General features: G+C 52.8%; 9 protein-coding genes across 9 annotated transcripts; 6 read left to right on the top strand and 3 right to left on the bottom strand.

The window, feature by feature from the left end:
* Nucleotides 1-1,006: 1,006 nt before the first annotated feature.
* Nucleotides 1,007-2,177, top strand: N7482_004312 (uncharacterized protein; the record flags this gene model as incomplete). Its single annotated transcript, XM_056686437.1, has 2 exons — nucleotides 1,007-1,481; nucleotides 1,540-2,177. The coding sequence occupies 2 exons, from the start codon at nucleotides 1,007-1,009 to the stop codon at nucleotides 2,175-2,177; spliced, it is 1,113 nt and encodes a 370-aa protein (XP_056545179.1).
* Nucleotides 2,178-2,461: 284 nt separating this feature from the next.
* N7482_004311 (peroxiredoxin-like family protein) lies at nucleotides 2,462-3,370 on the top strand (the record flags this gene model as incomplete). The annotated part of the gene is made up of 2 exons (XM_056686436.1): nucleotides 2,462-2,755; nucleotides 2,918-3,370. The coding sequence occupies 2 exons, from the start codon at nucleotides 2,462-2,464 to the stop codon at nucleotides 3,368-3,370; spliced, it is 747 nt and encodes a 248-aa protein (XP_056545178.1).
* Nucleotides 3,371-5,158: 1,788 nt separating this feature from the next.
* On the top strand, nucleotides 5,159-6,908 carry N7482_004310 (carotenoid oxygenase family protein; the record flags this gene model as incomplete). Its single annotated transcript, XM_056686435.1, has 2 exons — nucleotides 5,159-5,251; nucleotides 5,310-6,908. The coding sequence occupies 2 exons, from the start codon at nucleotides 5,159-5,161 to the stop codon at nucleotides 6,906-6,908; spliced, it is 1,692 nt and encodes a 563-aa protein (XP_056545177.1).
* Nucleotides 6,909-7,289: 381 nt separating this feature from the next.
* Nucleotides 7,290-7,706, top strand: N7482_004309 (ACT domain-containing protein; the record flags this gene model as incomplete). Its single annotated transcript, XM_056686434.1, has 1 exon — nucleotides 7,290-7,706. The coding sequence occupies one exon, from the start codon at nucleotides 7,290-7,292 to the stop codon at nucleotides 7,704-7,706; it is 417 nt and encodes a 138-aa protein (XP_056545176.1).
* Nucleotides 7,707-8,691: 985 nt separating this feature from the next.
* N7482_004308 (putative chromatin remodeling complex subunit (Rsc9)) lies at nucleotides 8,692-11,031 on the bottom strand (the record flags this gene model as incomplete). Its single annotated transcript, XM_056686433.1, has 3 exons — nucleotides 8,692-10,547; nucleotides 10,612-10,944; nucleotides 10,995-11,031. The coding sequence occupies 3 exons, from the start codon at nucleotides 11,029-11,031 to the stop codon at nucleotides 8,692-8,694; spliced, it is 2,226 nt and encodes a 741-aa protein (XP_056545175.1).
* Nucleotides 11,032-12,772: 1,741 nt separating this feature from the next.
* Nucleotides 12,773-14,340, top strand: N7482_004307 (uncharacterized protein; the record flags this gene model as incomplete). Its single annotated transcript, XM_056686432.1, has 3 exons — nucleotides 12,773-12,982; nucleotides 13,041-13,512; nucleotides 13,568-14,340. 3 exons carry the CDS (start codon nucleotides 12,773-12,775, stop codon nucleotides 14,338-14,340), a joined length of 1,455 nt encoding a protein of 484 aa, XP_056545174.1.
* Nucleotides 14,341-14,885: 545 nt separating this feature from the next.
* On the bottom strand, nucleotides 14,886-17,471 carry N7482_004306 (putative C6 finger domain protein; the record flags this gene model as incomplete). The annotated part of the gene is made up of 4 exons (XM_056686431.1): nucleotides 14,886-15,724; nucleotides 15,787-16,820; nucleotides 16,876-16,988; nucleotides 17,070-17,471. The coding sequence occupies 4 exons, from the start codon at nucleotides 17,469-17,471 to the stop codon at nucleotides 14,886-14,888; spliced, it is 2,388 nt and encodes a 795-aa protein (XP_056545173.1).
* Nucleotides 17,472-17,856: 385 nt separating this feature from the next.
* On the bottom strand, nucleotides 17,857-18,581 carry N7482_004305 (uncharacterized protein; the record flags this gene model as incomplete). The annotated part of the gene is made up of 2 exons (XM_056686430.1): nucleotides 17,857-18,045; nucleotides 18,228-18,581. 2 exons carry the CDS (start codon nucleotides 18,579-18,581, stop codon nucleotides 17,857-17,859), a joined length of 543 nt encoding a protein of 180 aa, XP_056545172.1.
* A 799-nt stretch (nucleotides 18,582-19,380) lies between these two features.
* On the top strand, nucleotides 19,381-20,372 carry N7482_004304 (uncharacterized protein; the record flags this gene model as incomplete). Its single annotated transcript, XM_056686429.1, has 3 exons — nucleotides 19,381-19,384; nucleotides 19,582-19,906; nucleotides 19,973-20,372. 3 exons carry the CDS (start codon nucleotides 19,381-19,383, stop codon nucleotides 20,370-20,372), a joined length of 729 nt encoding a protein of 242 aa, XP_056545171.1.
* Between the last annotated feature and the right edge of the window lie 2,155 nt (nucleotides 20,373-22,527).

Below are 22,527 nucleotides of genomic sequence, written 5' to 3'. Positions count from 1 at the left end.
AGGCTTTCCGCAATTCCCCTGGTGGGTTGGGCGTTGGTTTTGGGTTGACGGTGTACTAGAGTTATCTTCCTTGACGGGTCCCGGCGCACGTACATTTCATGGAAGTATGATCACTTTCTCAAGACTTGTTCCGATTTGGTTGCAGGATCTGGATATATATCCTACGCATTCCTTGTGACGCTATTTATGTTTGTAGGGCTGGTAGGTTTTGAACAAGTTCATCGCCACTCCCACACAGTGTGCATGTAGCCCCCATGGGGTCGCAGTGGAAAGTTCTCCAATCAGCCGGGAGCAATGCGAAGATCCCCGAAGCACATAACGTCATATGCCAGCCCCGCATCATTCTTGGTGCTTACTGTCCGGGGTTTTGAGGGCGAATGCTTTCATGTCATTATTCTTGCAGGGCTTGATTAGGGCCCTGTTTCGTGCTATGACTAAAAGGTTGGCAAGGGAGCGGCTGCACAAGTAGAGGACGGAAGGGCTGTCGCGACAAGGCCTGTTGCTTTCGTCGTTGGCTAGCACTATTCAGCACGATTAAGTCCGTATAGAATTCAGTGTTATGAATTTTGCTAGGGATTATGTACATCAAATTGAATCAGTGAACGCATTCGGTAGTCGATGTCCGAGCTAACCACTACCTATATAGTTGATTAGATCGGCGCACCTTGGCTACCCGGTAGCCGTCATCTCGCTGCAAGAGCGGAAGGATCTTCACTAACAATGTAGCGAAACACACGAAGAATACTAGCGAGGGAAGGATTATCGGAAATATCAAGTCCAATCGGTTCTGTGTTTTAGTATTAATGCTCAGCCATAAGCTCCGACGGCAAGGACTCAACCCGCAACCGCGTTTCTTGGCGAGAGCGGGAGGCTGGGAGCTCGAGAGCCGCTCGTGCATGGACCGCAACATTCTCATCAAGTCCACAGCAGAGGCTGCCGAGCCGACAACAGAAGCGAACCACCCCAAAATCCTTCTTCAATGCCGTAAAGAGTCTGTGGAAGCGACATGTCTACTTTCAGCGCCTCCACGCCTCCGGCTGGCCAGCCGCCTCAGCTCAGTTATCGATCTCTCCCTATTCTAGCCAGCTACCTCATCCTCGCTGGCTCTCTTGCTCTCAATGCCTGTCGAGCCATCGTTGTTCGGTATCAGGCACGACAGAAGGGAAAGGACTGGGCCCATCCTCAACGACGCGCACACTTCCTCGTTTTCGCGGCTCTGGCGGCCCTGAGCCTCGGTGCAACATGGTACTACATGTTTGCGTTTTTTGCCCATTCCTATCGCAATTGGGAAGCAGAGCAATCTCTAGCTGATCTTGCTGATCTAGAGATGTCCTCTTTCGCCAGATTGGAACTTTGGTTGCAAAACGCGAAGCTGTTCCGCGAAGCCTGGGAGACCGTCATCGAGACGCCCGCCCGCTTCTGGTGGAGCGGCCAAATATTCCTGTGGACGACAGGATGGAGTGTCTTCCTCGGTATTATGGGTGGGTAGATCATCTTTCGGTTATCTCAGCTTCACGACTAATTGATCCTCGCTCATAGCTCGGCGGTATCGCATCCCCCATGTCTGGACGTATATGCTCCTGGGCCAGATCGTCGCTATTTCGTTCGCTCAGAACTTATTTATTGCGACCATCCTGGTGTCGCAACAACCGCGACCCACTGACAGCAAGAAGAAAATCCAGAACGACTGGCCAGAGTCTCTTGCGGCATGGTCCCCGCCTCTGTACGCCGAAGTGTTACCGGTTGCCATCTCGCTGATTAGCACTGTTTTGGTCCCCACGGTGGCTCATACGAGGTACTTTATGCTGATCTTGCTGGTGCCCCATCTTCTGCTGTTCGTTCCTGCCATTTTGCGCCCGGGCCGCTCCTCGAGCACAAAGGCTCGCGGCCAGGGATCGAGTGAAGAGGGAACTACGCAGAGATATGTTACCTTCTTCCAGTGGTACACGATGGCTTGCGTTCTTGTGCAAGCTCACTCCACATTCCTCGTCTTGCAAGATATGGGGAAAGATATCGGCGTTGAGTCAGTCGGTACATTGGCTCTGCGTTTGCCCAGCGTGATATATGAGCATCCAGCAGTGAGCAGTGTTAGCTGGGATGTTATCTACTGTACCATTACGGCGGTGGCCTGGATTGTTGTGAATGGTGGAAATCCGAAGCGAATGCTCGGCCGGTAAGGCCGTGAGATGCACCGTGCGACGCGCGAGCGGTAGGGTGTGGCGAGTGAAATTGAGGGAAAGCAAAGTTAGATCTATAGAATTCGGAGCACCATAAATATTGTTTCTCAACTGTCGCAACGGTGAACAGCTGTATACTGCTTCTCCGCTTAGCATGCGTGTAAAAGCAGGGGCACCGAGAACTGGGCCCGAGCGCCCGACTGTTTTGGCTCTTTGGCCGCCCCGTCATCCTCCTCTCCCCACTCTGCCGCTGCTGATGAAGTAGCAGCACGCTGTTGAGCATCATGACCAGCGACGCAAACCCCGTCTCTATTTCGACGCCACCGATGGCGTCCAGTGCGGACTCAAATGTCCCAACGGAAGCACGCCCGGTTGCAGACGATGTCAAGGTCGCTGATGCCAAGAGCGCCGAAGTGCCGTCAAATGATAAGCCGCCATCTACAGATGCAATTCGCAAAGTTGAGGACTATATGGTGTTCGATAGCAAGGGTGAAAAACACACTTTCCAGAGCATCTATGATGGGCCCGATTCAACTGGCCGCGTATTGGTGATTTTCATTCGCCATTTCTTCTGTGGGGTAAGCTTCTCTCGGGGGTGATTCTTCTTGATACATGCGGAGGTCCGGTCCTACTACACGCCCGTCAGCAACGATAGAAAACTTGTTTGAGGCTGTTACAGTGTTATTAACTTTATCTGAACCCCAAAGAGCTGTCAAGAATACATTCGAGCAATCTCAGAGGCAATCCGGCCCGACGAGTTGCGGCAACTACCTGTACCCACGTCGTTCGCCATTATCGGCTGCGGGGATCCCGGCCTGATCGACTTCTACGCTAAGGAGACAGGCTGTACATTCCCAATTTATGCTGACCCAGCAAACACACTATATGACGACTTGGGAATGTCCATGACGTACGCTCTCGGACCGCGCCCCGAGTACTTCCGCAAGAGTATGGTGCGAATTGTCTCAGAGTCCCTCGTGCAAGGGTTCAAGCACTTTACCAGCGGGCTTGCCACCAAGGGAGGTGATTCCAAACGGGTGGGTGGTGAGTTCCTCTTTGAACCGAGTGAGGACGGAGAAGCGAAAAGGATTGCGTGGTGCCATCGCATGACAACAACGCGCGATCATACGGGACTCAAAGAGCTGGCACAGGTACTCGACACGGATGGTAAGGTTCTGTTGCAGAGATCGTGAAGGATCATATAATTGTATCTCATACGACTGGGATAGATATAGTGTTATCATGTTGTGCAATTCTTAATTCGCAATACGCAGAGACTTCAGCGTCGGACTACCGCATCCCCTTGCTCAAGATGTAACCAAGAATCTTCCATCACTTGGTCGGCCATCCTTCTAGCCCACGGTAATAGGCCACAATACTCGGGCACGGGCTGGCACTCCGGCACAGCACTCATATATCCAGGGTCCACGGTATTCGTGGCAACGCCGATCGTTCCAGTGATCATATAGATCGCCGCCGTGGACATGTCTGTGTGCACCTGATAGCCCTTGGATGCCATAGTACTTTATTGTGTGTCACTGTCTGTGCCATTTCCAATTTGTAAGCATCCCATACTCTTTTCAGCGGACTCCAAGAGGCTTGAATAGGAATATTTATCGACCGACGGAGAGCGCACATCATTTAGAGCATGCGAGTATTTCCCTGCATCCCACGAGGCAATAGACCAAAGCTGTTCCGGGCATAGACAATCCTCCCAGCTTCCCTTGAAGGGTAGAAATTCTGAGGACCAAGATCCCAGGATGGTCCGTCTGGGTCGTTGATATCTACTTCAGGTCGCTGGGGCTCGGGTGTCACAGAATCGTTCGCTGCGTTGGTTTGAGAATTTGACGCTGGGACACCAACATCCTCGTAGAGTCGTCGATAAGTACAGGGTCGCCCACGATGGCTGCACTCAGAACAGGGATTCCCCTCGTTACAAGCCTTTCTTAGGCTGGCACAGCTGTCGCAGGCACGTTTATGCTTCCCCCCTCGGTGGCCCTTGGGGATCTCGATGCCATTTTCCCGTCGGGTCTTGCACGATTTCCAATGTCGTCGCAACACGTCCCTTGGTACATAGATTAGGGCATGCCTAGAAAGAAAGATGTCGATACCTACCCTCGGCTGAATACCGCACCGCAGAAATGGCAGGCATGGCTTCTCCGGGTATTGTCTGTGGGGGCAAACTCAGCCGCTGAAGCGCATGCGGACGATGGGTGCATAAACATACGTGTAGCAGAATGGCGTTTCAAGTGATCCAGACGTCCGAAGGTGGACGTGCATTGATCACATATCCACTGTTTTCCCTCCGTCTCGGCGCGTGAGGGCGGTGGGTGGACCATGCCCGCCTGTCGGCCTGCTAACCCGTTTCGAGGAATAGCAGGCGAGAAAGCAGACGACGAGGCCCGGGATTGCTAATGCGCCACCGTGATTCGCCCCGAGTCCGATGGGGGTCCAAATAAGAGCTCCTTAAGCGTGCGACCCGGAGAAATGTTGGTGAATGATGTTATCGGAAGTGGATGAATCCCGTCAGAGGCTTTTCGGCGTCGGCGTCGGCGTCGCTAGTCCCCCGCAGCTTCGCAGCCGTAAGACGTCAGACGAGGGGGGAAGGGAAGGCGCATGGGGTTTTCAGACGCGCGTCAGCTGCGCTCATGAACATCACGGCAGACGGAATCGGTGTCGGGGTGGCGTCCGTGAAAATGCTGGGGATGGTGAAAGGTGGCAGAGTTGCGCCGTCGCTCCACCGCCGATCCTCTCTATGGCCGTCGCGATTCCCCCACTTCCATCGCCTTAATCCAACGCCTTTGCCAAAGAACCGAGGATGGCTCGCTATGATGGGCTTCTGAGTGGCTCAACGCAGCCAATTCAATCTTTGTGGAAATGAGCCTGGGCTATAAAAGAAACTGGGGGCCTGCTTGTGCCACTTCCCAACCGTTCCGAACCTCAGCCATCTCCGCCACTCAGAACACGATACCTTGAAGAACATGGCCACGATCATCGAGGCATCCGCTCCGGCTGTGACTAGTGATTCTCAAAACACCGAGGAGCACTGGAATAACTGGCCAAATGCGAAGGGTGTAAGTCATTCCGATCCCAGCCTTGGCCACCGTTTCCGCCGTCCTAACGCAGCCCCAGTTCGACCCGGAATACGAGGAACGCACTCCAGTGGAGCTTTCCGTGACAGGAAGGATTCCTGCGTATGCTGCTGGGACTTTATACCGCACTGGACCCGGAAAAAGCCACGTCGAAACCGAAGGAGGCCAGACATTCCAAGTCTCCCACTGGTTTGATGGATTCAGCCAAACGCACCGCTTCCAGATCCTGGATTCGGGCGAATCTGAACCACCCCGCGTCTTGTACAACTCTCGTTACTCAACCGATGAGCTGATCGAGCATGTACGGAAGACCGGGTCCCTCGGCGGGCTGAGCTTCGGTCAGAAACGCGATCCATGCAAGACCGTGTTCAATAAAGTCCAAAGTGACTATATTCCCCCCAGCGGCCCCTCCTTCAAGAACATCGGCGTCACTCTGTCGGTCAACATGCCCGGTCTTGATGTTCAACCAGATGGACAGTCAACAGAGCGCTGGGGAACATCTCAGGGTATTCGCACCCTGTACGCGAAAACTGACTACAGCGGCTTCAAAAAGTTGGACCCGGAGACTCTAGAGCCAATTGGTCTTGCTACGCAGGAATCTCTTCATCCCGACTTGATCGGTCGCTTGGCGGCATCCCATCCTCGATCGGATCCCAGGACTGGCGACATGTTCAACTTCAATCTCGAACTGGGATCCACCTGCACATACCGCGTATTTGGTGTCTCTGCGTCAACTGGGAAGACCACAATCCTCGCTACTTTCCCTGGAATACCCGCCTATCTTCACTCCCTGCTCATCACTGAGGACTATGTCCTGCTCTGTGTGTGGAACTCCCATGTTAACCCGATAGCGCTTGCCGACCAGTCTTTTATGGACGCGATTCTGCCGACGGATCCTTCGAAGCCGGCAACTTGGTATGTCGTGGACCGCAAGCACGGAAAGGGCTTGGTTGCAACTTATGAAAGCCCCGCCTTCTTCTGCTTCCACACTATCAACTCTTGGCAGGAGCCCTCGAAGGAAGACCCTACCAAAACGGATATTGTCGCGGACTTGGTGCGGATGGATAACACCGAGTTCATCTCCTCTCTCTTGTACGACAACATAGTTTCCTCGCGGTCTAGTGCGAAAGAGTTTGCCGCGAAGAGAGGCGATGCCCTGTGTTCGACTATTACCCGCTTCCGTCTTCCCGGACTCCCATCGTCTCCCAACTCTGATATTCTCAAAGCTACCGTGGAATGGTCTGCCTGCAAGTCATTCTCCCCCGAGCTGCCTACTATGAACCCCAAGATCGTCACGCAGAAGCACCGATACGTGTATTCGACAACTTTCCGTGGGGAGGCAACTTTGACCGACGGTATTCTGAAGTTCGACTGCGAGACGCAAGAGACCCGTCTGTGGGCGCATCATGGCCACTCTCCCGGTGAGGCGATCTTCGTTGCTAACCCCGACGGCATAGACGAAGATGATGGTGTTCTTCTCAGTGTTGTGCTTGACGGCCTGGCGGGCAACAGTTACCTGCTGTGTCTTGACGCCCGCGACTTGAGTGAGCTTGGCCGAGCGAATGTCAAGAGGGCTGTTGCTTTTGGTTTCCATGGACAGCATGTTCCATTCGTTGGCATGCCGACTGGGGACTACTAGAGTCTTTGATTTGATCCGTTTTCGACTTGTCTCTGCTCAGGATGTACATTTGACGACCATAGTTGTAAATCTGTACCTATCAGTACGGTTTTGATGTGAGCTGCATCACCGCTGGAAATAGTTAGTTTCACAACAATATGTTGTCTTTTTATTTTCATGTTATTTTTATCATTTTTCCGTCTTGATTTTAATTTATTTTTCCAAATCTTTCAATTGCGGTGGTGGTGCGCGCCCTGCGGGCGACATCCGCTTCGCCTCGGATTTTCTTTCACCGCGCCTGTACTTGAACGACCCGCCCACTCAACCACCATCACCTTGCACCTCTTCCCATCCTCGCAAAATTCAGCCACAAGTTCAGTCACATCATCACATTCGGCCACAATGGCACCAGGCGAACAAAACCTCTCTGTGCTCCTTGCAACAATGGAGCCTACTCTGGACCCCGCAGTCTACGTGTTTATCACCACAACCAAGGCCCTGCACTCCCTCCCATTGGCAACCCTCCAGCCGGCACTCATCGTCCAGGAAGAGGAGGGCACCACGATCGTGACGACTGAGGACCTTGCTGCATCGCACGGCCTGGACGGGGTTTTCCCATGCAAGAAGATCTCGCTGACGGTGCACTCGAGCCTAGAGGCGATCGGGCTGATTGCAGCAATCACAAATCGCCTCAAGGATCACCAAATTAGCACGAACGTTGTGAGCGGATATTATCACGACCACATTTACGTCCCTGCAGAGCGGGCGGAGGACGCAATGCAGGTTTTGGCGCGGTTGATTGCGGACGCGCAAAGTTAGCAAATGTATATTGTCTTGTTCGTACGACGATCCTTCCAGGCTGCGAAGTAGATTAGCTTAATTGAAGATACCACAACCTTCTATCAATTTCGCCTCCACTCCTTCACGCATTTGCCATATGAGTATCCACGGTGCTTTGCCAAGTGCCCCGAGATTGGTCCCGGTTTCCGTCCTTCACAATTCGAGTCTCGTTAGTATTGAATGTGAAATTGATAATGGAGGACGTAGAAAATGCTCCCAAGCTGCAAGACAAGTTTCAACGTAACTGAGCCCGTTTTGTCCGGTGGTGATTGTGGGCTGGAGCTATTCAAGGGCCTAGTCTCGGCTCGTGATAGATTAATATGAAGCAAAGCAGAGCTGGGAAAATGTCCTCCTGTAAGTCTCCAAACGCTCGACGGTCCCGCCAAACAATCTGCAATCACACTGTGGATCATTACGGTTACGACGGAATTTACAGAAGTTACGCACACAGTAATTGTGTGCAACTGCTATGAGATAATCGATAATAGAGAAAAAAATGTTGAACAGAATTGCCGGGCCTCTCAAGACCAGAACCTCCCCTACTCCATACCTATGGTATACATACATCGTTCATGGAAGAAGACATCAAACGAAATAGACGGACAAAGCATCAAAGACACCGAGAGAAACTCCAACAACCACCGACGACAGGGCACAAACACTGGGGGTCCCGTTTCTATCTTCCTCAACCAGAGACGCCAGAAAGATAAAAAGATCGCTGACCCCGAATCCCGTAGGAAAAACTCCGCCGTACTTTTTGCGTGCAAGGCTGGCTGATCAAATGAAGACCAGATAAGGTGATGGGAAATAACCGTCTCACTAGCGCGGGCCTCTTGTAACTCTCGTGATCGGGTGATCATCGAGGCGATATGGAGCGATTAGGCGAACAGGGTATTAATTGTACAAGACAAATGCGCGGAAAAGGAAGGGGAAGAACCGAGGGGGACATGGAAAGGACATGGGATCAGTAGTCATCCTCCTTCTCCATGACCATGATAAGCTCAGTCAGCTCCTTGCGGAGAGCACGGTTCCGGTCCCAAACCTCCACGATCTTGGGACGTTGGCTTAAGAAGCATGCCTTCTTCCATGACACGCCACCGTATTTCGTAGCGACCCGCTGGGGGAGACCTCTAGCGATGTTACGCAGGACCAGGGCAGCCTTGTAAGCGACCCCGATAGGCTCACCCTTGTCATTCACCGGGGTGTCCATGTAGAACCACTTGCGCACAATTCTTTCCTGGAGAATAGCACGCTTGGTGCTCGGAGGCTCAGCGTCAGCAGGGCGGTCTTCGGGCAAATGAGAAGAGACGTGGCCAGCAACCATCGCCGTGTTAGTGCTGGGGCCGGAAGCGCGGAACCGCGTGCAGCCATCCCACTGGCAGGTGTGGATGGGTGTCTCAGCTCCTTCCATCTTGAATTCGCCAGGAGTGTCCGCGGCTTCCAGGTTCATGTGGTCCGCAAAGACGTGATTGCGGAGATCGGCGGGCGAGGTAAATGCGCGCTGGCACGTCTGAGAGGGCTTCGAGTTATCTGCCCACTTGCAGTATAGGTACGGAAAGGCATCGAACGTGTAGGCGGTCTCCAAGGGTCGAATTCCCTTGATGATGAATTTGGTCGCCGTGCCCGGACCGTTAATCACCTGAGCCTGCGCGTTCGTGAATGTGTTGCTGACATTTTTGATGAATTCTGCAGCGGGAAGAACACCTCCGCCAGGGACTCGCGGGTCGGCAAAACGGCTTTGGTAGGCTTGCCACAGCGCAATCTGCGTGATCTCGCAGTCCGCATCTTCAACAAAGCAGCACCGCAGCCATTGCGAGCTACGCTCCGGTTCTGAAAGCTCCATCAATTTCTCCAAGAGCTCAGGGGGCACACGGGGAATGTCGGATGGTGGTGGTGCAATCTTTTCTTCCTGCAGAACCGTTTCCTTCTTCATCGGACGGGCCTCGTAGGTGAGAAGGGCGACCATACGTGGTACAAAGACAATCGGGAAGTTGATGACATCCATCAAAGTCTCGATGTTGTCGTGACTGAGCGTATATTGGTACCAGAAATCCAGCGCACCACTCAGAATGTCCTTGTCGAGATCCAGAAGTGTGTGGTAGTACAATTGTTGTAAAGTGGGTTTGGATAAGCTCTCCATGGCCCTGTTCGCGTCTGCCTCATTCAACTCGGTGGAGAAGTGAGTCAAAGCCCAGAGAGCCCTCACGATATGTGCACGATCAGGTGAATCGAGGCAGTTGACCAACGAAATCCAAAGTGGATCCTGGGGGTCGGTCCTCATGAACTTGGTGACTTCTTCAGCAATATCAAGTGCATCATTCTTGATTTCATTCAGACGCGGTTGGTTTGGCGCATTCATCATAATGACCAGGAAGTCTCTGAGGAGGCCGCTGGCATAACGTGACACATAAAAGGCGTTCTCCTTCAGCAATACCATATTCCTCAACACGAGAGTCGCCTCCTTGATATTTCGGAGCGTGTGGTTGAACTCTGTTGTCTCAAGTGTATCTGTCGGGATGTTTGTAGGGATTTTCCGGATCTTGTCGAAGATATTCCGAGTTCCATGGATTGAATTCAACACATTGACGCGATCGGATCGTTGTCGAGGATCATAGTCGAACTCCCAACGCACTCCAGTACAAAGATAGGTGATGTCTAAAGCTTTCTGCATGAGAGACTCGGCAAGTAATGGGAACCCCTCGAATTTAAACTTATCCCAACGCTGGTTGGAAATTTGAACCAGATGGTATAAAGCAAAGTCGACTTCGTCAGGAATGCCAGATTGGAGACCATAATGGGCACGCTTGTAAATGTGGTCCGCTGCGGGTTGATGTCCGATTTAGTACGTCAATTTCATCCTGTGTGCGAAAGGGGTGCAACTCACTGCGAGGGACTTCCAAGAATCTCAATGGAAAGTACGGGTCATAGAAATCGGGTGGCTTGGCAAATTTGGTGCGGTCATAAAGACTGGCGAACAGAGCGGGTCGGTTGCCTGGGGTTGGTACTTCGCGCGTAGACATCGGGAGCTGTGTCTGGACCTTCCCATCCCAACTTTCGACTGCGAAAGAGGCGCTCTGGGGGTTAGCTGCCGGGTTGAGGGTTGCATGGGGGGACATCGATGGCTGTGGAGATGTGAAGCTCTGATGATGCGAGCGGCGACCAGACGTTGTGTCCGGGATGAAGGGTTGGTTGACCTTTGGGGCCTGGCGTAGGCCCTCTGGAACAATGTTAGTACGGTCCAGCCCCGTTCGGTGGAGAAAACCTTACGACGCAGAGAGGTCCTTTGGGGTGTAGATGCCGACATCCTGTCACCAAGCGATGGGCATCCAGGAAAGGTGGTCGAACGTGGATTGTCGCCCTTGGAGCTGGGTTTGCGCGGGATAGGATCGCCCCCTCGAAGCTGGATTGCAGGGAGGCAGTTTCTAAACCGTCCTCCTTCTGTGTATGCGCTAAATCGATCGTCGGATAATATTCAATGATCCACGATTCGGTCCCTCGATTCCCGCAAGTGGGTTGCGACTTGGCGGAATCGTCGGACGCGTTTGAGGGCAAAGGCTTGGAAGGATGCGCGAGGCCGAACTCTTAGAACACGAAGCTGCAGTGATGGCAAGGCAGCAGGGGTTCAAGGCGGGTCGTGAAGGGGGGAGATTTGACAGACTCAGGCGACCGATGCCACGGGGTGGATAGCCGTCAATGCCTTGTATGCAGCCCTGGAGGGCAATGAGAAGAACTGGGCTTTGCGATCAATGGGACTGATCAGCCAAAAGTCCGCGCTTTCTCCAGGCGCGTTGCCGGAGGATAGTTGTTCCGTGGCCGTCATGCCCTTTAGCGCTATACCCTGCTGGGCTGATTATCGTGCCTCGGGAATCAACCTCAACTACACAAGCATGCTACTGAACAGTCATTGTCGACGATACTAGATACGCAGATTGGCCCTGGAACAGCCACTTTGTAGAGGGGACCCAGCCTGTCTCTCGTGCGCAATTAGAGACGGGAGTTGTAATGAAATTAGAATGGTGAATAGGGTCGTTGTAAGAATTGTGATAATTTTGAAGCTCCGCGGCAAAGTCTTGAAATGAAACGAAAGCACCCCCGTTTTGATATCGTGCCATAGCTTTGAAAAATTTGCGACCATTGTTCATATTATTAGTACTGGGAATAGACGAATAACGAAAAAGCTGTCCGAGTAACACCTCAACTGCCTGCCGAAAAGTTAGTTCCTTTGCTACCCAGGCTCACTGAATCTGAACCCCCCTCCCCTTTCAGTTGCACTTCTATATCAGTAAAATATCACACGGCAGCTCTCCTGGCATTGACATTGAAAAACATCAAATGCTTTTGGTCTGAGAGGTAGAGGTGGTGGTATCTTTGACTTAGAAGCCCTGAATGGACGTGCTATTGGATGGTTTCCAACAGTGTCACACAGAGCAGAGGCGGGATATATGAACGGATAAGATTCACTTCGTGCCGGAGTTGAACACGCATCGTCCCCTCGCTGGCGAGCCTCACACTCTAAGATGGAAAGATATCAAAAGGAGATATAGTGTCATTATTGATTTTTGGTATTCAAAAATTGCAAGACTGGCAAGCGGCCTTGTGTGACTGGATCGTGATGGTGTCGTGCGAACAACATTTAATGAATCGAACCTGCCTCCAAAGTAATATCCCTCATACTAGGTCTATATATCCTGGCCGTACAAAAACCGGGGAGATCCTCCACTTTAGCCTCCCCCTCTTCCGGGAACAATATTTGACCTTGTTGAATCCTTCTTCTGGTCCTTTGCTTTCTGATTTCATCGCCGTCAGAGGTCCTCTTGTATCGTTGTCCATGTATGCTATGTGTAGAGCACCTATCTTGTGTGAGGGCCAGCGAGTGATCAGGATTGCCATCAGCTGCACTTCCCTTCTCCTCCCCTCCGCCTCCCCCTCCACCTCCATCCTTCTCTCTCCTTATGCCCTCTTTGATCAGCCGCTCAAACCTAGCAGCCTCTGCAACCAGCCATTCTCTCTCGTTTGATCCTGCGGTTCACTTCAGGTAACTAGTCATGCAACAGCCTCCGGATCAAGCCCCTCGGATGCTCTTTCCACTCTCTAAGTTCTCACACACGACCACCCTCATCAATCACAGCGGTCCCTTTGTCTGGACCCACGTTAATGGGAATGATGATCTATTCTGTGAACTGGAAAAGCACGCTGGTATTGCAGTGAGCCCACCAAGCTTGATCATGAAGGTGGTCCATAAACGCAGAACTCTGGTATGTTCCCTTTCAGATTAGTAAATCAAAGCTCCAGATGCGCTGACAATGGGCGCAGGAACGAATCGATCTCGCCCATTACGTCCGCGGAACCAGAGACCAGGCTCATGCATTCCAGAATGGTTCATTGCCCAAACCACCCTTTGCTGTTGTGGTGAAACTACCATGTCTCGCGATCAAGTATTTGCAGACTGACACCCATGTTGGTTCATTACATCCAGAGCATTGTGGAACATCTTCTGATGCACCATCTTTGTGCTCAATACAGATACGTCGATTTCAGATCAAGTTCGCTCATGAGTGTGACTACTACACAACCCTATCCATGCTCAGCGGTATTGACTGCCCTTTGACGGAGGGCGCCATGCAGGCCTTGCATCGGCCACCCTCTTCCGCATCTTGGGCGTCAGTACCTACGGTCCACATGGCAAATGTCCCCTCACGAGGTACAGGGGCTGTGATCACACCGGAGAGCAATGCACCAGTGCCTTTGTATCCCATGACACGAACCGTGTCTGGCTTCGAGAAAAGTACGCAAGACATTCTCCGCGTCAGTGAGACTGGCCTACTTATCCTTATTTCTAGTAGTCTCCAATTCTCCGTCATCCTCCTCAAACAATGTTCATCTTCCTGTCTCCGGTGCTAGCCAGGTTCCATCGACGTTCCAAGATACAAGCGCCGGCCCCGAGTCCTTGCCTAGAGATAGTCCTCGCGCACTTATAGCACAAGCAGGGAACAAGGGCACCCAGGAGGCCCCATCACGTCTCTCCACCGCGCCTGTCTACCACGATCAAGAACTCAACCAGATGCTACCCCCAAAGCGAGACTTGCCATTTACAACGCTCAAATCTAAAATGTCTCGAGCGGACACGTCCAGTCGAAGGTCCAGCCAGCAGCTTGTCCCCGAATCCTCATTTGCAGAGTCCAATGCGCTTGATCGACATGATTCATTCATGTCCAACCCCCCGTCCCAGCAACTGATCCAGACACAGCCTTATCCAGAGGAAACCCACTCAACTTACCTATCTCCACAATTGCAGGCTACCCAGCCTTATCCCGAGTCAAACACGACAACACAACAGCCAGTGTCTGGGTCTTCGGTGGCCATTGAGTCTACTGAGAGTCCCCAGATCAACATCTTCAACAACAAGCAGACCACCCAGGTACGGCATGCAGCACAATCAATCCCTGTCTCTGTTGAGGAGCAGTTATCGCTGTACGTGAACTCGCCAACCCCGGAGCGTGTCACTTTCCTCGAGAACTGGATGTGTGAGTTGATTGAAGACGATAATTTCATGACCTTGTGTCAGGATGTTGAGGGGACGTGGAGGCGTTTCGCATTTGGAGTGAAGCAATGATGTTGAGATGCGAGCATCCATTTTATTTTCTGACTGGGGCTATGATGCTATCTATATTTGTTACCAAGATGTCTTCTACTCTGTTGGACATCTGCGTTCTGTTTCCAGCAGGCATATACCATATGTCCCGAGACTTTAGTCAATTAATATATCTTGTATGGCCAATTGAAATAATTTGATTGGAGAAATTGAGCTACACTGATCGGTAGGTTACAACCTTATAAGAGAGCAAAAGCAACCTGGTCATCGCCATGCGGCGAAGCAGAACACGCGACGAGAACACATGCTAGAATAAGATAATTAAAATTTGTCGGCAATCCACTACCCATAATAAATATGAAAAGGAAAAAGCATCAAGTGGGGAGGCGGGATATATAAAATTGGGAAAGCCACACGAGGGAGAGGTAAATTGCTGAACAGCCCCGTCTCCAGGGTCAAACTGGCAATGGGAAAGAAACCAGAGCGGAGAGAGAGAGCGAGAGCGACCACTCAGGCAGCGAGAGCATCTTAGCGATTCCGGCGATAGATCAACCCCGAGAACACGTTCAGATAACCCTCCTTTGTGAGCATGGTGAAGTCCACCACAACACGACCAGTCCCGCCACCCCCTGCGCCAGTTGCGGCGCAAGGTTCGGCGACGTCTCGCCGTGATCGGCAGACAGCCCAGGAGGTGGTGTCGACGCATTCTGGCCAACAGAGCCCTCAGCTCCAACAGCCAGATCGGCTAGATGCTGGAGGGAGCGCTGCTCATTCGGCCCCATGACGGGGGGCTGGCCGCCCGCGCCAACCTTGCCCACGCCGGCGGCCTCATGGAGCAGGGACTCTTGGGACTTCGCGCGGCGCCACTCGAGGAAGACACGGATCTTGGCGTCCCAACCGGGTGTGCCGAAGATATTGTCGAACTCGGTCGCCTCGATCGCACGCTTTGAGCGGTGGTCAAGGATATCTTCGACCTTCTCCAGCGAGCTCCAGCAGTCGTCGCCGTGTTCAGGGAGGACGGTGGCCTCAAGGAGAGTCATTGAGGCGAGGGCCAGGCTATGCAGATCGAAGGGTGTCGGTAGGCGGTTTTGCAGGGTTGCTCTGTGCAGCTCGTTGATTACCTCTTGGGCACAGTAGATGATCTCGTAGGGGCTATAGACGAAGACGTGGCGCTTGATCAGGAGGCGGACGGTCCAGTAGAGCTGGGCTTGGAGGCTTTCGAAAAGCGGGCGGGTGGTGCTCTCGGGCAGCTCTTGCACCTTGAAGACATCCTCCATCTCGGCGAGGCGCTCAAGCGAGGCGACGAGGTTGGCGCCGACCATGCGACCGAGGCCGGTGTTGGTTTGGCAGACGTTGTGCTCAACGGTGGCGAGGGTGACCATCTCGGAGAGGAAGGTTGAGTAGGCTAGAGTGCCGTATTAGCAATTTATTCTATGTGCATGTAACCCGGAAAGCAGTTCAACTTACAAGCGACCCCAGTAGTAATCTGGCCAACGACTCGCTCATCTTCACGGCCGCCAATCTCTTGTCCTCCGATGACAGTCGCATCGGCCACACTAATAGCGTACCAGCGAGCCAGGATAATGAATGAGACCCAGTTACGACGAGTGAGGTTAGAATCCGAGTCAACATCCGGATCCGTAACCCGCTTGTTCCTTAGCTGGCCCTGACTCTTGGCCAGGTCATAGCCCAGCTTGCTGGCAGCCTGGACCAAGGTGTGCTTCGGAATGCCATCCTTGAGGACAAAATTATCGGGGCCACGCGTGTCGCAGTCAATGATCATCAGGATCAGAGTCTGCAGCCAAATGAGGTTGACCGCGGTAGAGTGGACAATCAATGGCTGGCGGGTGTGGTATAGGAGAAGGTCTTGGGCATTGTCAAATGACGTGACTTTTTCAAAGTTGCCCGCGACACGCGACAAGTCAGTCCGGGTAACCGTATATAGCGCGTAGCAAAAGATCTCCTGGGTTTCACGACTGCACTGGTGGAGCAGTTCCAATGTCCGCTCCCTGGTGTGCGGCAGGATAGGCAAAAGAGTGTGGACCTTCTGGTAGTACGCATCCAAAGCGCCCTCGTCAAGGTTGACAGGCGTTATATCATCATCGCCCTCGTGTCTGGGCAGGTCCGTCATCTCCAGGCCGCTCGGCAGGTCCTGCTCGTTGCCAGTCGGGTTCCAGAAGAGGTTGCCAGGCCTGGACGCGCCGCCGCTCGCGATCGTCGGGTTATATGGGTCGGCTGTTGCGTCCGAGGTATCGAAGGCATTCTGCGATCCGCGGCCGTTGAAAGAGGGCTGGGCGAAGGAAGAACTTGGGAGACCTTCGAAAACAGAGTAGGTTCGCTTGCGATTGGCAGAGCCTGGATCCACGGGCGAAGTGAAGTCTTGGTAGCCTCGGGAGAGATTCACCTCGTTCATGGACTGGTAGGGAACGTCGGGCTGGACGATGCCTGGTTGCATCTGGCTTTCGAGGGTATGCAATCGTTCGGCGAGTTCCTTTATATAACTACATATTCTCGTCAATCTCGATTGTTATGATGCGATGGCGCGTGTCCACCTACCCTTTGCTGGGTCCGCGCTTCATGGGCACGCGACTGAATTGACATACAACTCCCAGGCGACGACAGTTCGAGCATGTCTCGAGGCCGGTTTCCGAGCTTGCATCACATCGGACCTATTCGTGGGGAGTAACAATGTTAGCTGCAGGAACCAGCGCGTCTCGTTTGACGCGAGGAGGGCGGTATTTACGACGTACCTTCTTGCGCCGGCATTCGTCACAGGCCCTGGAAATCTTCGAACGCTTACGCGCACTCTGTTCCCCATAGCTCAAGTCGTGATTTGGGTCAACGCCCACCTGCTGGCTTGGGGGGAACTGCAGCATGTGCTGATGCTGGTGCTGGTCCTCGGACGAGGGACGACCCATGTCGCCGGCATTCGATGAGCCCAACACCATTCCTTGGCCATGATGGACACCATTGCTCGATCCATCGCCCAGGCCAGGGCCAGAGGCCTCGCGCGACAGTTCCGCGGAAAGGAGTTCGTCTGTGGTGAGCTGGCGGTTGCTGTAGTACGGCATGGCGCCCTGGGCCATCTGCGCGCTGTTGGGAGATGGATAGGAGGGCGCCGGAGGCATATCAGACTGCTCTCGGGAGTTCATCGTGTGAAATTAAGCCCAGAAACACACGAAAAGTGATGGGTTGGGGGAAAAGCGAGCTTCCGGGAGATGGAGGAGAGGTGGGAAGGACGCGCTGGGCCAGCGGAGGCAAGGTTTTTTCTACAGGCTAATTTTTCGCGGGGAATTTGGCAGGGGCTTAGCGCCGCCGCCTTGAGCAACACCAGTTGGAACAACTTGGATTTCCTGTCTGCGGCACTCGATCATTTTGTTTTTACTTTCTTGGTATAGTTGTATGCTCGGGATGATCGCGCGGAGGACGGCCTTTTGTTTCTGCGTGTTCCAGCGGATTAATACTATTTCCCCCTTCTCCGGACGGGGACGGGTTTGTCCGATCGTGAGCCTCCGACTAACGTTAATTAACGCGTCTTTACGAAATATTTGCACTCTTCTTGTTTGGACTCCCCTCGCAGAACTTTTTGGCCAGCTCGGTGACGAAGGACTTGTCGATCGCTAGGGCCTTGCTATAGTCATCGTCGCAGCATTCCACGTGAAGCTTTGCATTTGTCACCTGATCAAAGGCAGACTGGAGAACCTTTTGGTTGCTGGCCGAACCAGCCTTTATTGAAAGCATGGCCGATGGGTTTGGCCATTGGGAGACACTCTCATTGTATGTATTTGCCCTGGTCAAGGCACTTGGTGAGTAATGCTAGATATTACATGTAAAAGACGGAGTGGAGGTCATGCATCACTCCAAAGGATGCATTGGCTAGTATGAGGAGAGGGCCAGGGGGGACACACCGACATCTGACACCAAAGCGAGGGCTTCGGCCGTGTACCCGCAATCTTGAGGGAGTTAACGATCGCCTTGACCTCCTCGCTTTCAGCAAGCGCCTTGGTGAGAACTCGGATGAACTTCAGTTCCTCGACCATGTTCTGAACCAGTTTATCCTGGCTTGACGCGATGTTCCTCAGGAATGTCATTGGCGAACAGGTAGAGCTTCGCTTGAGATAGCAGTGTGGATGACGCGCCATAACTTTTAGCCTGTTCTGGAGATTTGGTATCATCAGGATGTTGAGATCGCTGTTCGGCCCGGTCACCACCACCGCTGGGGCTGTAACGCTGGTCGTGGTCTCCTTGCCATTATTGGTCATGCTTTGGAATTGGGTTATCTGTTCGCTGTCGGATAGGGCCCACTGTGGATGCTCAATGGTATCTATCGGAGGGAATATGATTGATGTGCTGTACCTTCTCATTGACTGGGAGCTCACTTCGTGGCAACACTTGGTGACTGACTTACTTGGCGCGCACTCTGGCACTTCCTACAAGATACTCAACAGGGCCCGTGTAAGGCTTAGCATAGCAATGGTATGGTTGCGAGATAGTTTTGGGATTGAGTCTGTGCCAACAGGGTCAAAATCAGCCGTCTCAGCACCTATAGTAGTTTTACCTCATTACAACTAAGGTAACTATATCCTTTCCGCACTTACTCATAGTGACCAGCAGGCACCACGTAACAGGAGAACGGGGAGTAAGTCTATTTAAAAGTCGCTCTGAAGTAATACCGCCCGCCTTTGCTATCCGACGTCTCTCTAAGTTGAGGTAAGCCTCATCTGCTAAGTCTGCTATAATTGATTAATGCTAACGCTAACTAGCGAGGTTGAAAAGAGAAAATAGTTAACACATGGCTCATGCAGGGTCTACCTCTGGGCACCACGCATCTTGGCGCAAACGCCCACGCATCGCAGAATAGAGCCTCTTCGAGCTTGACCCCGTCTCCACGATCGTTCGCAGCAGGGCGATGACCGGACACTGGTGCCCTGACTTCGACCCCGAGCCTATAGCAATCAATCTCCGAGAGATTCAGGGACAAAATTAGGTCTGAATACGAGAAGTGGACAAGGCTGATCTTGGCGCCATGGCGCTTGGTGGCGATCGTCGCGCAACGACGCGATGGGTAAGTCTGTGAGATGGTATAAGTATTGAAGTGCGACTAGTTGCAGATACAGAGGAACAGATTCCAACATTTTTGCCGCCTCGGAGAATCCACATACTGCTTTCAGATTGCATCCTCTTTCTGTGGCCGGGGAATATACACGACGTCGGACAGAATGAAGATTCCGACATCAAGAAAATCCCTTCTCGGCGCCATAGGTTTATCGAGTATCTCCACTAAAGCTTTTGGGTATATCTACGATACTTCCTACGCCAATCGCCTCGACACAACCAAAACCAATGCCGGACCACTCACAACCACCTTCACGCCGCCCGCATCATGCGCCACCCCGCACACCGAACTACTATACGGACGACCCGATCTAATCCAAGGATGCGCAGGCCCGTTCGGCGATGAGTGCTGTCCAGAAGGATGGCGTTACAATATGTACTTTAGTCCCGGTGTGTGTCCAGTGGGATACAAATCGTGCACGCTGCCGACGACCACGCAGCGGGACGAAACCACGGTTATCTGCTGCCCAACGTGAGTGAACCATGATCCATTCTCAATTCCCACAGTTTGAAATTAACAGAATGGATGTACATCCAGTGGCTTCGACTGCAACGGGCGAGACTACTGCGGAAAGACGTTCAACAGCGCGCCGACGATCACCTACTCAGATGCCACGCTCTCCGTCGTCACGACAGTGCGAGCCATCACCGCGACCGGGATCCAGATTCGCTTCAAGGCATCCGAGTCCAGTATTGTTCCTATAATAATTGATTCTCTCAACCTGCCGAGGGACCATTCACTGAGCAAAAATGCTAAGGTGGGAATTGGGATTGGCGTCCCGGCTGCCGTCGCACTGTTGGGGTTCCTGGGCTTCTTTGGGCTGAGGTATTACCGTCGAACGAGGGAAGCAAAGGCTCACGTGGTTGGTTCGGAGAATGTGCCGTCGTTAGGGCAGGATGAGCCGCCGCCTGCCTATTCGAGGGGGACGAAGAGGTAGTTAGCAACAGACTGAATGGCTCGGGCTGGACTTGGGGAATGTTATAGCCGTGTCATAGGGATATATTCAGGTTATAGACTTCGACCTGCCACAGTTGTCTGTGGCAAGGCAACCTTGAAATACAATACCTGGCATGTCCAGTTTTCTGACAGTATGTGAATGAAGACTATACCGAACGCGAATAAGGACACAGCCGAATTTATACTCAAGCCGGTCAGGTATCAGTCTGCTTATCCTGCGAACTATAAATAGGGAAATTTAAGGGGGATTTTGAATACTTAAGTTAGGCTCTCAGAGTCGATGGGAGGAGGCCGTAACACAGTGAGCGATATGATGCGCGATCTATCATATTCCCGTCTTCACCTTATCCCCTCCACAGGTACGTCTCTGATCGAAGCGTCTGGGCACCTCCAGACAAAACTGACAAGCATGCCCAACTCGTGGATTGATTCCGCGTCTTCAAGCTTGATAAGGTCTGGTCTGGAGAAACGACTGTCATCTCCCATACCACCCCAAAGCGTTATTAAGTCGACTAGCGGTCAAAAGCAACCCTGGGCGGACGACGATACTCGTGCTCCCAACCCGCGTCACGCAAGTAATACCAAGGAACAACCATCACACCATCGAACGGGACCTTCATCCACCCCACGTTGCTCTCGTAAGGTGGTTTATATCAGCTTATATTGTCGGGATTAGTCCAACCGCATTTTCATTCACATTGGGCAGCTTGAAAGTAGACTGTGCGGGAAACCCAATGAGCAGCACTGGATGAAAAGCAGGTTCGATCGTATCACGTGATTAATACATGGCTACGAGTTTAGTACGAAGAGCGCTTAGACTGGCGTCAAAAGTAGCAGGTTTCAGTGGTTAGTTTACCGTCACTGGACGGTTGTGGTGTGTTTGGACTCGACTCATGGTCTGAATATTGCACCACCCAAATTGACTTTCTTAATTGCCCGATGGCTCTAACGCCATTTGTCAGGTTGATCCCCGAGCGTATTTTGTCGTAGCAGTTCAGCGGTTCAGCGGTTCAGCGATCCACCGAGACGCTTGCCGCAAGCCGTGTCCGTCCTCGTGCTTGTACGGTTCTGTAACCGGATTCCACATCCAGGCGGGCTGCGATTGGGCGGCAGAACGCATTGTTGCATGCGCAGATCAGGGCTCACCCGCTGGCCGGGCGCCAACCCCTCTGCAGCCCGCCCGAAGCAGGAACGGTGACGCCATGAGGCCACGTCGAACGGCGCTATAACATGCGGTACCGTACGGCACTGTAAGTTATCCTGCTGCTCGCCTGCAACCACCAGCGACTGGTGGCTCGTAGAAGGGTCTGATTATGGCTTCTGTTGCGCAGCAGTTACCGGAACATGCTCACTGAGCCCCTGCCATTTGCTGACAGCGCCAAGGTCAGGAGTTGTGTTATTTGACCAATGATGTGCACATCGGAGGTGCGCCTTGCAGGGATCGTGGAAACTTCTTCGATCGGACGAGCTGGTACCTGAAAATATCGTGGAGGTCGCCATTCCTCTCAACCAGGCTCACTGAAACATCCCCAAACGGGACCCCCGAAGCACCCGGGTGATCGGTGAGAACCAAGCGCAGAGACGACAATCGCGCGACACTTAGTGCCCGGCTCTGCACTTCTCAAGGGGCCAGGTGTCAAGGCTTGGGATGTGCGGCCCCAGATTTTACTAGCGAGATCCATTTTGCAGGTGGGGTTCTCGTTCGTGCAGGGAAAAAGACCGTGCTCCGGTGCTCCGCCGAGGGAGAGCTGCCCCAACCTTCGACGCCCGGGAGTACTGAGAACGGTCTTTTTGCATTGTAGCCTTGTCTATAGGATTCTAGTGAAGGTAAGAGTATGTACGGTGCGGGACGGGACCATGCTTTCGAGTTTGGTTCCCATGCTTTGCATTTCCGTCATGGGAGGCTGGTAGCAGGCGGAGTCCTCGGGAATTTTGTTCGTGTTGCCACGTAAGGCGGCTCCCGTCGCTATGCGCGTCGGCTCGACGAGGCAGTGGATGGATGCGATGTACCGATGAACCCATGAATCCGTCGGGAGCCACCGGCGACTGAGGAGATAGAACAATGATCGGATGCCTCTCATGCTGGCTGCTCCGAGCAACTAGGCTTCTGCTCTGACTGTGGGAGTCGATCGTAA

The sequence above is a fragment of the Penicillium canariense genome (assembly GCF_028826845.1).
Source record: "Penicillium canariense strain IBT 26290 chromosome Unknown utg000002l_segment0_segment0, whole genome shotgun sequence".
In the NCBI taxonomy this organism is placed as follows: Eukaryota; Fungi; Ascomycota; class Eurotiomycetes; order Eurotiales; family Aspergillaceae; genus Penicillium; species Penicillium canariense.
The sequence above is the reverse complement of the archived record's forward strand: the minus strand, read 5'-3'. Positions and strand labels throughout refer to the sequence as shown.